Source organism: Amyelois transitella, chromosome 8, assembly GCF_032362555.1.
Source record: "Amyelois transitella isolate CPQ chromosome 8, ilAmyTran1.1, whole genome shotgun sequence".
Classification (NCBI taxonomy): Eukaryota; Metazoa; Arthropoda; class Insecta; order Lepidoptera; family Pyralidae; genus Amyelois; species Amyelois transitella.
Window position 1 is genome coordinate 9,873,531 of NC_083511.1, and position 13,171 is coordinate 9,886,701.

At 33.5% G+C, this 13,171-nt stretch overlaps 1 protein-coding gene across 2 annotated transcripts in view; it reads left to right on the forward strand.

Moving 5' to 3' along the window:
* Window positions 1-13,171, forward strand: part of LOC106136058 (protein TANC2) — a 166,012-nt gene that overhangs the window by 13,538 nt on the left and 139,303 nt on the right. Inside the window, exon 1 of one of the 2 annotated variants that reach the window (XM_013336498.2) lies at window positions 6,274-6,627. The exons of the other annotated variant lie outside the window; for it this stretch is intronic. Within the exon in view, the coding sequence (XP_013191952.1) occupies window positions 6,558-6,627 (70 nt within the window). The 5' untranslated portion in view covers window positions 6,274-6,557. Of the gene's footprint in view, window positions 1-6,273; window positions 6,628-13,171 lie in introns of those variants that run through there. 2 annotated transcript variants of the gene reach the window in all.

Below are 13,171 nucleotides of genomic sequence, written 5' to 3' on the forward strand. Positions count from 1 at the left end.
GGGAACCACAGAGCACTATCATATCATACTTTAAGTTAGTCCATATACTCGTAGGTAATAATATTACATATTAATGTGAAAGATAATTCAATTCTTTCATTAATCCAAACAGCCTAACGTGACCTACCAGTCTTTTCAAGATTGTTGGCTCTGTCTACTCCCCTACATAATGGCCTCTTAAATGCTTGTGCATTTTTGTCATGGTGTTGACATAATTAGTACAGTGTGTACATATTTTATTGTATCTTTATTTATTTGACGAAATATTCGTAGGTATTGAAATAACTAGTTCTACATTCATTCATGTTTTTTAATATAGACAGTGTGCAGACATGGACGAATGTCCATGATTTTGATTTAAGAGATCTATATTTGTATATTGACGTCCGATGAAAATTCTGCAGTGTAGTTTGTTCCGCCGCTTCTTTTACAAATGCGCTTTGGAAGCGGTAGTAGTTATATTAGATCTAAGTGATATGACGTTAATAAGTGATACCTTGTTTCCAATTTTGAAAATAAATCTACATATTCCATTATTTTCTATGTATTTTTCATTTAATGGTCAAGATAGTCACACAAATAATTTTAAATCACAGACATTGATAATTTATTATTTCTTGATTATCATCAAATGAAAATAAATTAATCATGTAAGATTTATACCTGACAGTATCAAACTGGTCCACTCTCAGGCAATATGAATTCTGCTCACGCGTGTGCCCTATATTTTTTAAGATCAGATAAGACGCAGCCACTCTTTTTAATGTTTATAGCTTTAAAATAAAATTTTGTATTCGAATCACATTTTTGTGGTGACAAAATCTGTAAGTACTTACATTGATCGATTTAGTTATTCTGATAGACACCCATCGATGGGAAGGCAGAAGGTATTAAAATAATGTTGGTGTAAAAGTATCTTGCCGTGTGGTTCCCGGCACCAATAAAAGAAAGAATAGGACCACTTCGTCTCGTTCCCATCGATGTCGTAAAAAACGACTAAGGGATGGGATTCTTCTTATAAGCGATGTGCTTGCAACCTGTCACTATTTGAATCTCAATTCTATCACTAAGCCAAACAGCTGAACGTAGGTTACGTTCAGCTGTTTAGCTTAATGATAGAGATGAATGAAGAATGAATAGAGTCTTTTAAATATTGTTGTCTCTGTCTTCTCCGCAAGAGTAACTAGACTAGGTAGTAAGATGTGTTTATACGTCTGTATGAAATTATGAAAAAGTATAGGTATATAATCAATTTTTTTTAAATTTTTAACCAAATGTTGCACTCTTAAGATATTAATATATTTTTTATTAATGGTAATTAGGTTATTATTCGGACTTAAAACATGGTTAGGTATTACAATCTATTGTAATAACACTCGTAAACAAAACTGTTTGCATCCACGTCAAAATTGGCATCATAAAACAAAAAATAAAGCATAATTTAGAAAAAGTAAAACGTTACTTATTTTTCGTTATTTTTTTTTTTTTTTTGTATGAAAAAGTGATTTAGTCCTTTTATTTCATTAAAGTTGCATTATAGTCTTTGAGTAAGTTGATTTCATCAATATCATGATATTAATGAAACGTGCACTTAGTACCTTAAAAAAAATAACAAAATTTACGTGCATGTACCTACTTACCTTGCACCACCCAAAATGCATAACAAACTTTAAAAAGCGAATCTTCACAAACACGCAACGAATTATTTCCCACAAATCCAGCGCATAAATTTCGAAAAAAGAACAAAACATTTTTTTTTTTTTTTTTGGACTCATGACTTGGCTCACGGAGTTTCGAACGCCTGGGTATGTCTGGAGCGCGCCTGGTGCTACGTTAGCGGAATTTCAATAGGGCTCCTTAAAGGGATGCCTCGGGGTCTAATGAAAAACGAGATACCTACGTCTGTGACCGTGACATTGACCTCGACATAGTTTCTGTTACGATGTGGCGCGTTTTGTTCAGAAAATCTCTAGATGACAGAAGCCATTTTTGTTATGTTATTGCTACTAAAAAATTTGAACGTTTTATCGATTTTTAAAAAGGAAGGTTACTACACATGCTTATCTCGTCTTTTTCCGTTACAGGGTAGATAGAGCCAATTGTCACAAGACTGGCAAACCACATTTAGTTGTAATTAAGATATGTAGTGTGGTAGCTAATAGAAAAATCACATTTTGATAAGCTTATCCCTTGTCCTTTGTACAATTAGTGCCTACCTGCTATTTTTTATAAATGATGATAAACTATATTTGTTTCAGAATCATTATCAAACTTTAGACCAACAAGCATTTTGATAAACACAAATTAAGTGCCGTATGGTTCCCGGCACCAATAAAAAAAATAATAGGACCACTCTTTCTCTTTCTCATGGATGTCGAAAAAGGCGACTAAGGAATAGGCTTATAAACTTGAGATTCTTCTGTTAGACGATGGGCCAGCAACCTGTCACTATTTGAATCTCAATTCTATCATCAAGCCAAAAAGCTGAACGTGGCCTATCAGTCTCTTCGAGACTATTGGCTCTGTCTACCCCGTAAGGGATATAGACGTTACTATATGTACGTATGATGTATGTTTGTATGAATGTCAAATTATGTAAATGGCAAAATTTGTCAGTTTAATGTGATATATTATATTACACCATATAAAATGAAAGTAACTTTAATTTACTTAATTTTACAAAATTATACGTACCGTATACACTTTTGGTCATTCATATTAATGGTTGTGATATAAACACAGCTTTTAAAGTCGCAATGAAAAAATAATGATCATTATTCTTATTTAACACTTGTGTTCAACTTTCTTCATTCATTCATATAATCACGTCTATATCCTTTGTGGGGTAGACAGAGCCAGCAGTCTTCAAAGACTGATTAGTCACGTAGGTATAGCTGTTGGGCTTAATGATAGAATTGATATTCAAATAGTGACAGGTTAGTAGCCCATCGCCTCAGGGAATCCCATGTTTATAAGCCTATCCCTTAGTCGGCTTTTACGACATCCATGGGAAAGCGATATAGTGGTCTTATTTTTTTATATAGGTGCCACACTTCACCAACTTTCTTGACAGTATAAATTCAGTTTCATCTACCAAGACAGTATGATTTCATTGAATGACACGATGATTGTAATGATTCAACATCATTGTATATCATGTTACTTACTGGCGCCTACAATTGAAACCATTCTTTTTTCAAATTTTCAAATTTCAAATTTAAATTTGAAATTTGAAACCATTCTTTGCTTTGAAATATTTGAATTTTTTGAAATTATTCATGACATTGTGTTATCTGTCTTCGTTTTTGAAATTATCAACCATGATACGAGTAAATAGATTAACCAAAGATTTTGTTTTTGCGTTCTGATGGAGAGGTTCACGCCAATAAATGACTATTGCATACATACATAGTCACGTCTATAACCCTTGCGGAGTAGACAGAGCCAATAGTCTTGAAAAGCCTGATAGGCCATGTTCAGCTATTTGGATTTATTGACTATTACTATAATATAATGACAACTATAACCTTTGCGGTGTACACAGAGCCAATAGTCCTGAAACACAGTCCTGGCCTAAGAGAAGAATCTCAAGTTTAAGTTTATAAGCATTGCTCTTAGGGACATTAATGGAAAAGAAATGGAGTGGTCCCATTCCTTTTTCTATTTGTGCCAGGAACCACACGGCGCATGTTATATATTTCATTACATGTTAAAAATTACGTACATATGGTCACGTCTATATCCCTTGCGGGGTAGACAGAGCCAACAGTCTTGAAAAGACTGAATGCCCACATTCAGCTTTTTGCCTTAATGGAGGAATTGAGATTCAAATAGTGACAGGTGGCTAGCCCATCGCCTAAAAAAGAATTCCAAGTTGGTAAGCCCATCCTTTTGTCGCCTTTTACGACATCCATGGGAAAGAGATGGAGTGGTCCTATTCTTTTTTGTATTGGTGCCGGGAACCACACGGCACAGTTAAAAATAAAATAATAATAATTACACCGTTGACAATTTCAAAAGTGTTCGATTTATCAAAACTTGCTCACACAGCGCTGACGTAAATATGTATATAATTTTGTGTAAAAACATTGATTCAAGATTCCCTTGAATTTTTTTAAACAGTATAATTTTGAGGTAATTCTCGCCCACTTACACTTTAAATCATGTACACTCAAATATGCCACAATAAATTTTATTACCACAAGAAATACCGCCCAATCCGTGTAAAAGAATTGATCATTATGCAAATGAGGTATAATGATAACCTCAAATTTGGGGCGTTAAATTATTAATGTTCACTTTTACAATCTAGTTTCTCGAATGAACACAACTTAATATGTTCATTTCAACTTGATACAAATAACCCAAATGTGAGCTTATTAAATCTTGCTATTTGTCCACTAAAACTCCACACTTGTAATGTAATAACATGAACAATGTTACACCTGTCTCAGAAAGTGGGGCATGCATATATAATCACGTCTATATCCCTTGCGGGGTACACAGAGCCAACAGTCTTGGAAAGACTCTGATAGGCCACGTTCAGCTATGCAGGCTTTAAGATAGAATTGAGATTCAAATAGTGACAGTTTGCTAGCCCATCGCTTAAAAAAGAATCCAAAGTTTGTAAGCCTATCCCTTAGTCTCTTTTTACGACATCCATGGGAAAGAGATGGAGTGGTCCTAGTCGAGAACCACACGGCCCAAGTGCACGAAAGTGGGACATTATCAATATATGCTCGAAGTATGACTTTGGTATTACAAAAGATGAATTTCTTTGTGTGGTCTGATGATTTTTTGAATTAACACATATTTAACCTCGATAGACATACAAATTGAAACTGCAGCCGAATTAAAGTTTCATAATGACGAAATAGTTGGTGATAAAAAAATCACAATGACACTGTGCCTAAATGAGAATCGTAAAACGGCAAAGTGTAAAAGCGTTTTCTCAACTGCAACAATATTGCCCATAAACAAGACTAATGCATTAATTGAAAACAGTAGTTTGGTTGTTAAATTCACCATTTTATTGACTTTCTTGCGTAATATATTTTCATTTAAGCGTATAGCCCAATGTGTAAGTAAATATTTTTCCCAAAATATTAAAAAAAAATGAGATTACTGTTATATTTCGCAAAAATGTAAGAGTAATCTTTTATTCACACAAAGTATTTGAATTATTATTTCTGACCTAAAATTATTCGATTCGATTCCAATTTTTGCCAAGACCTACTTAACTCAAGAGAAATCAATATAAGGCTTATATTTACCTTAAAAACAAAACAAATTTCACGAAGTCTTAAAATCATTAACAGTCACAAATAATCTTATTCCAACGTCGAATAAGGTCCATTTTGTGACAAGAATGAGTTATTCATCAGCAAATACCTGTATTATACTTTCACTGCCTACACTTTGGATTGTCATTCTTGAATCACCGGTGGTGATTAATGGCTCACAAAATTACAAGGTGGATGCGTCGAATGAAATTGGCCGGAGAATCATAGGTCCGTGAACATTTTGGGCCTCATAAAAAACATTAGATGGTGTGGGAACCGTCCTGTTCAACGCATCAGAAGGGTCTTCTTTTTATATTTTAATATCGAATATCGTCTGCAGCTTTTCAGGGAAGCACGCTTGTTGATCAGATAAAATTTTATGATAGTTGTTAATATTATTACGAGATTTTATTATTTTTATTATATGACCCAGTTGAAGCAGCGTCAAAAATTAACTCCTATTTTAAATTAGAACCCACATTTTATTAGCACTGTTCACTCAAATAGGGTCGTGATAGGGATGCATTGTTATTTAGCTTTGACGCATGCTTACTTACTGAACAATGAGAACTGAGGGTGGCTCGAGTCGACCCATTCGCAGTAATAATTTGTGTTTTGCACAGTGACTATGAGACCATAATCCAAGAGCAAACTCCCTATATTGATCGCCTTTCTAATGTTTGACCAAAACTTAGAAATATTTATTTGCAATGACGCTTTCTAATTTTATTTCGTTTAATAGAAGCAGTACTCAAAACCTTTTACATTTATAAACTGAAAAGAAAAATATTTATAGTGTGAACTATTTATTGGTCAAAAGACAAAAAATGTTAAACAACATTAAACATATAGCACAGTACATTATTATGTAGTACTGAAGCTAAGGTTTAATCTGATTAACAGCTTGCAGTGCAGGTCACTCGTCCGGCTTGAATCTAGCCACATGTCTGCGCGCTCGGCTCTCGATGGCGTCAGTCATTCGCGTCGGTGAGACGTCGCACGCCGCACGCGTCGATGCGAGCGCCATTACCGTTAACGTTCCATATTCAAATTCAAAATTTGTAAATATGACTGCCAAGTGACATTTCTGTTGTTTCTGTTTTAAAAACCAGTGAAAAAGAAAAACCGTTTCTTGCCAGTGCTATTTTGTGGTTGGATACAATATAATTGGTTGTTATACTCTGTGCGGTGCATGTAGAGACAAGTGGATGTGACCTTCTGTGTTAACACAAAAAAGGAGTTTGTACCAAAACTTGCCAGGCACAGTGTTGGAAAATGAATTCGAAAAAATTGGAGTGTTTCGATGGTGACTCAGCTGATGAGAAACCGAGTCTCAGCTTTTCAGGTAAGATGTTCTTCAACGTATATCATAGACAACTGCCTATGAAATAGATTACAATCCAATGGTACTCACAAACAAAGATCTATTAGAATCATCAATACTACTGTACTTGCACTACTGAGTTCTCTTGATAACCCAGTGCAGAAAACTCCATGCCGTAACTGATAAAGACCTAGCGAGAACTTCTAATCTATAATTAGACATTTAATTGCAATAATTATGTATTTAAATTTATGGTCTGGTATAAATAGCATTTAATGCACGATTCTTATGATGGATTTTATCTTAAAACTATAGTTGGTGATGATGTTAACAAATGCATCCATGAGATTACCAGATTATTCGTCAAAGATAAATAATACGACATTGTGCTACATTTCCTCCAAAATATGATCTCATCTTTGCCAATGGTTCTAACTTATATCAAAAATCACCTCTTTTCAAGCAGTTGTCTTTAAAGTATAGGTAGTGTTGATGATTTCCGACTTGCATCATTGAAGACAGCATCTAAACAAGATGAAGAATTTAAACCATCAGAGATTTAAATCCTACCAACTTCATTTTATAGTTTTCTAATTGGACTTCAAGATAAAATATAGTAATTTGGCCATAAAGGCATAAGAAACCTATTCATCATTTTGCTTCAAACCTTAATAAATTGATCTGTATAAGGTAGCTTTAATGATGATCATCAAGTTTTGAAAAAGAAAACGATAGTGATGTTATAAAGAAAAGAAATACAGCCTACAAACTACATTTGTTGGTTTGTATGTAACCCTTGAATTGTGATACAGATTTTAGCATCACAATTCAAGAGTGACACTAAGCTACAGCAGCAAGTTTACATGTCTATGCTTTGTTAAATTAATTAATTGTTTTTTACACCTGGCATTAGTCGTCGACAAAAGTTTATATAAATTAAATATATGATATTATTCAGTTTTATTTTGTATCGACATTTCACCACATTTCATAAGCTTGAGTCTTAAAATTTGGACATATGATGATCGTAGGAGTAGATTACTCATGGATTGCATATCCTGTCCTTCTGACTCATTTGGTCTAGCCCCCTGGATCACCCACGCTGTGAGGAAATGGAATCATATTGTAACTCAAATTAGGTATCAAGCCAAACTTGTAATTAAGGTCATTCTGTTACGCAAGATTTGAGGCTGACCAATTATTTTTATTATTGGTAGATAAATTTTTTTATTCATGAGTTATTTGTGTATTTTAACTTCATTCTTTCTTTAGTCTTCCATACAAAGAAATTGAGTAATTTTTTCTACGTTTCTAGAAATTCCATTATCAATGTATAGTCAGCAATTTTAATAAACTGTGTCCTGTGTGGGTAGATTTGATTAATCACTAATATGAAAGGCGTACTTGATGTGTCAATGTCAAAAATAATTGACAAGCTCTAATGTCAATGTTAAAGCAATTTATGATTTGAGCTGCTCAATGGGTTTGTTTCTATTGAAATTAACATAATAACATGTTATAAATACAGTAAGGATTGAAGATAAGTATCTTATAACAATGGTCAATTAATTATGTTGTAGTAGATTTTCGACAAACTTTGGTTTCTGAATGAATAGTACTAAGACAATTGTCTAGAGTCGAAATTAGACGACATTATTTTGTGAGGTCGTAGCAGCAAGGACTACTGCAAGTCATTTGTGTATGTCCTATAAAGGGAATCAGTTTTCTAGTAGCATAGTGCTTATTATAGGGAGACTGATTCTGTAATGAGGGGCTTTGAGCCGCAGTGATACTTTATTTGAGCTCTACTACTATACAAGGGATTAATTTGTTTCATAGATAAATGATAGATCTTCCTCTTCATCTTCAAATCAAATCGAAACCGTGAGGACGTCACATCTTCTTGACAAAAATGCAGCTTTATCTTAAAATAATCTTGCTAACTATATTAAGTACCGCTGAATTTAGGCAATTATCGCTATCAATCACGTCAATGTGAACTTGGCACAAAAACTTCTAGCGGGGCAAAGTTTTTAAAGAGATCTGCTAACGGACCAAAAATTATGAAAGTGATATCAAATACTGTTTAACATATCATTGACTTTGACCTGATGTTCATCAGTTTGACAACTTGTTGATCAGGTTTGTTCGTGTTAATTAGTTTAATTTAAATATTCCGTTTTGGACTTCGGTAAAAGCAAAAAAATTAATGATAACTAGCGTTCAATAAGCATTTAGATGCTTTTTTTGGCCTGAAAGTTATAAAGAACATACAATGTATGTGAACGTCTGATGTTCTTTCTGTATGTATTTTTGACATTTGATTATGGTAACAAGCTATAAATTCACTGGAAGAAATGTAGTAGAATGCTGCTGTTAAGTAACATTACCGTGATGAAAGATGCTCTGTGTTCTTCCCTAGTCATTTCTCTGCTATGTTATGTTTTGGAACCATGTTCCGCTTTTAAAGACAGTATATAAGTTATGCTGTTCAATGATTGGATAAAAATTGTCGATCAACTACTTAGGAAGCAAAACACACACACACTTGGACACCAATGCACTTAAGGAAATTCCATATATATTTTTCAACATTTTACTAATAATAATTCATTCTAACCTCGTGTTCCCATTCATTGATAGCCGAACATATAAATTGGCAACATAACGAGCCCAAATCGAATTAATTGACAACAAATAGACACGAGTCATCACTACGATAAAAAAAAACAAGTTTGGACCAAGGTTGCCGATAAACATAGGAAAAATAACATTTACATAATGATGCTTCCTGAATTGAAATGATTATAAATTGGTTAATTAAATTTGCCAAATTGGCTGCAATAATATTTATGTTATCGGAGATGGCTTATAGTTTTTTTTTCTATCTATTCTCTTTAACAACAGTTCTAATTTTGAGGTTTTTATGACATTCAGACATATGAACAGACGCTAAAAAGACAATATTTTACATATAGTGATGTTAGTATCACATAAATTTAAAGATCATGAATATCGCAATTATTCTAAAAATGCAACTACCTTTTAAAACGACCATAAAACTCGCAGTATGTCAAATAAAAGGGGTTATGTATTTTACCATCGAGAAACTCAAACCAAATTGCCCATCATTACAAAATCATCCATAGATAAACGGCTTAAATAAGCTTTCACTGTAAGCTTTTGTGGGAGCTTTTAGATATATTGACGGTAACTGTAGAAAAAGCTCGGTACGAGAACGTAATGGTCCGAATTAAGCTACTTACAGTCATTTAGTAAGAATGTTTCGTCAGAAAAGAATTTTCAGGTTCAATGATAGTTTATATTGTGTAGTTGTTACTTTATTGGGATTTGGTGAAAAGAGAACTGTCACGATTGTTGTAAAGACTACCTTTTGCCTACGACTTCGCACGCGTCAGATCACTTCATCTGTTCTTAAGGGCATCACAAAGATATCCTCTCTTACAACCCCTAAGTTTGCTATGAATTGATTAGTCAGTTAGTGAGATTCTACTAATATTCTCAACTTCTGTGAGTAGGAGAATATTTGAAGAACACCCTAAAAATACAAGACTAAGGTTAAGTGATTGAGGTAAGACTGTTCGTCTGTCTACCACGCAGGGGTACTGAGGTTAAATTAAATTCTGCATAGAGATTGATTTACATCTTACAAAAGTATACTTAATCTAACTAACAACAGCGACATTATTTCGTATTTCGAGAATTTTCCACGGTAGCTAGGCCATAAAGATATTCATTTAAAGCAACTGTGTGCTATTTTTATTTGCACGCCTTTTCCAGTAGAAGACTAACCTTATCTGTACACGAAATTTCTTTGTATTCTTTTGTTTTTTTGTAGTTTAAGGGTAATGCTCCAATAATCCGTAAATAGGCCGACGTGCCGACCGCTGTGGTCTATAGATTATCTGTCTATGTTAACAACAAAGGTCGCCGTAGTTAACACCGTCTTTAACACTGTTTTAACTTTTTAACACTTCCCTTACAAGAATTAATTGTTCAATACAATGAATGGATGAGATTTTTTGTTATTTCGGTACTTGTGTATGAAAGGGCTCGAGAGACCATTGAAAAGTGGTCAATTGTTGAGGATTTAAGATGTGAAAAAATGGTCATTCTTGTTTGTCAACTCGAAAATGATGAGTTGATTTGCTACAATGGTTACGTTTTAACAAAAAAAGTAACTTTAAAAAAAAATCAGACTGACGTAAAAAGTTTTTCGATCAAGTTAGTCACTTCCCTGACTTTATTTAATAAGTAAATACACTAAGAGCTTCGTAGATCTTACAGATGCAACCTTCAACACAAAATGTGGTCGAAATTAATGCGTGTGATTTAAAAAAAAAGAATATTTATTTTAATTTAGTTTTAACGAAAATGTAAGTACAAGATATCGAATTCAAAATATTTCTTTCAGGATCAGATATAAATGCGGTATCTGTAAAAAGTTCAAAAGGAAATGACCCCACTACATACCCGTATATACTGGACCCTTCAGTTACACTAAATTTAGCATAACATCTATTTTTAGATCGCTCTAACGAGGGTGGATACTAAATAGGCTGGAAACTAAATAGGTTGAACGGAACTTAGCTGTTCAACAGCTAAGTTATTTAAGCCAAGGCGCTTTATTTTCTACGATTTCTAAAATTTCACAAAAGTATATTACAAATAGATAAGATACTAAGAATGATAGCTTTTACGAAGAGTTCAACAGTGGACATTTGCAGTACAATATATAGACGATATAATAATGTCTTCAACGACTTGCAGAATTGACTACAAAGTTTATATTTCACAAAACCTGAGTATCGCATACTAAATCGACTTTAACAAGTATTCATGGGATGCTATAATGATAAAAAAGTCATCTTCATGATACTCGTACCATCAATCATAGTCAGAGTGCAATGAACTTTATCAATGTTCAAATATTAGATCAAGATATAAAGAGTTTACATTTAATGATGAAATTAGCGATATTGCTGATAACATAAAACAATTTCAAACCAAATTCTGTGTATAGCAATTGTTATTAGAAAGTAGATATCTTGATACTGATAATTAAAAGGATGTTATGTAGACTCAGTTTATATCGTAACAGTTGAAGGCGTTACGTGTGTATATACATAATACATACATACAGAAAATCACGAATTTTTACCGGAGGGGTAGACAGAGACTAAATACATCTTTCCACTTGCCACGATCTCTGCATACTTTCTTCGCTTCATCCACGTTTCGGGTACTCTTGACCTGACCCTTTGCTAGTGTGTTTAAAAGATTTAAAATAGATGGTGAACTTAAAATATACTCTTAAGTCACAAAAAATTTAAATTATTTCAACAAATTACGTTAAAATAAATCGGGAACATTTAAATTCACACACGCTAGTAAATCGTGAGAAGGATGAAGCAACTCTACTAAAATTCCTCATCATAGTCTTAGCACAAGCACGTGTTTTCGGAATAACCATGTTACGGTGTTCCACAAATAACCCATCATGCCAATACTAAATATTGGTTCAGAATGCGTACAACAATGGGTATCTGTTTGTCTTGTTTGTCCTCAATTGTGAATGTAGCAGGTACTTACACCTGTTATTATTCCAAAGAGACCGAAAAGCAGTAAACTGACCATGGTTGAATATTGTCATGACTCAGTCTTCCCGTAAAAATGTTTTTACAAAATATTTGACCAATTTGGTCTTCGTTTTTTTTTTCGGCGTATACCGAGCCAACAGTCTTGAAAAGACCAAAAGGCCACGTTCAGCTGTTTTGCATAAGGATGATGATGAAATTCAAATAGTGATCCCAATTTCATAAGCCTATCCCTTAGTCGCCTTTTACGAGATCCATGGGAAAGAGATGGAGTGGCCCTATCCTTTTTTTTCCTATTCGGGAACCAACGGCATCATTTGTTGTCGTCATAATTAATTTATATGTTTTTTAAGTAGCTACGTTATTTACTTAGTTTTTATTTCTTTTTTCAACGTTGTATTTACTTGTAAGAAAAATTATATTTCAATCAAATTAAAATATCTCCGGAGACACACATATCAATTCAGGTAAAATCAACAAAATGCTTATCCAACTCTTAACACTAATACTCGTTGTTTGCATTCGAATTTCTTCCTACAGCCTGGACTATCAGGATCGGAACCTGTTTCCCATCGCTTTTTTTTCCAATTTCTACGACCACGCTAATAGGTGGACTAAAACAAAGCAAGAAATCAAACCTAAGCAAACCAAACCCGGTCCAAGCGGTATACTAATTTGCTTCCTATATTGACTATGCTTTTAGTTCCCTTTATTTGATTCTACAGTGATGTGTACTGATGTTAAGTTAACAATATGTTCAGTGATTCCCTTGGATACTTATTGGATACTTACTTACTTACTTGGATTTTTAATATTTTTTATTTTATGATAACTTTCTAAATACCTATTGTGAAAAGGCGTAGAATCGTGTCCTTATTTAAAGATTTAACTTGATTGCTATCTTATCTTTTTCTTATTGTTGTTAACATGCTCCCGACTAGAATAAA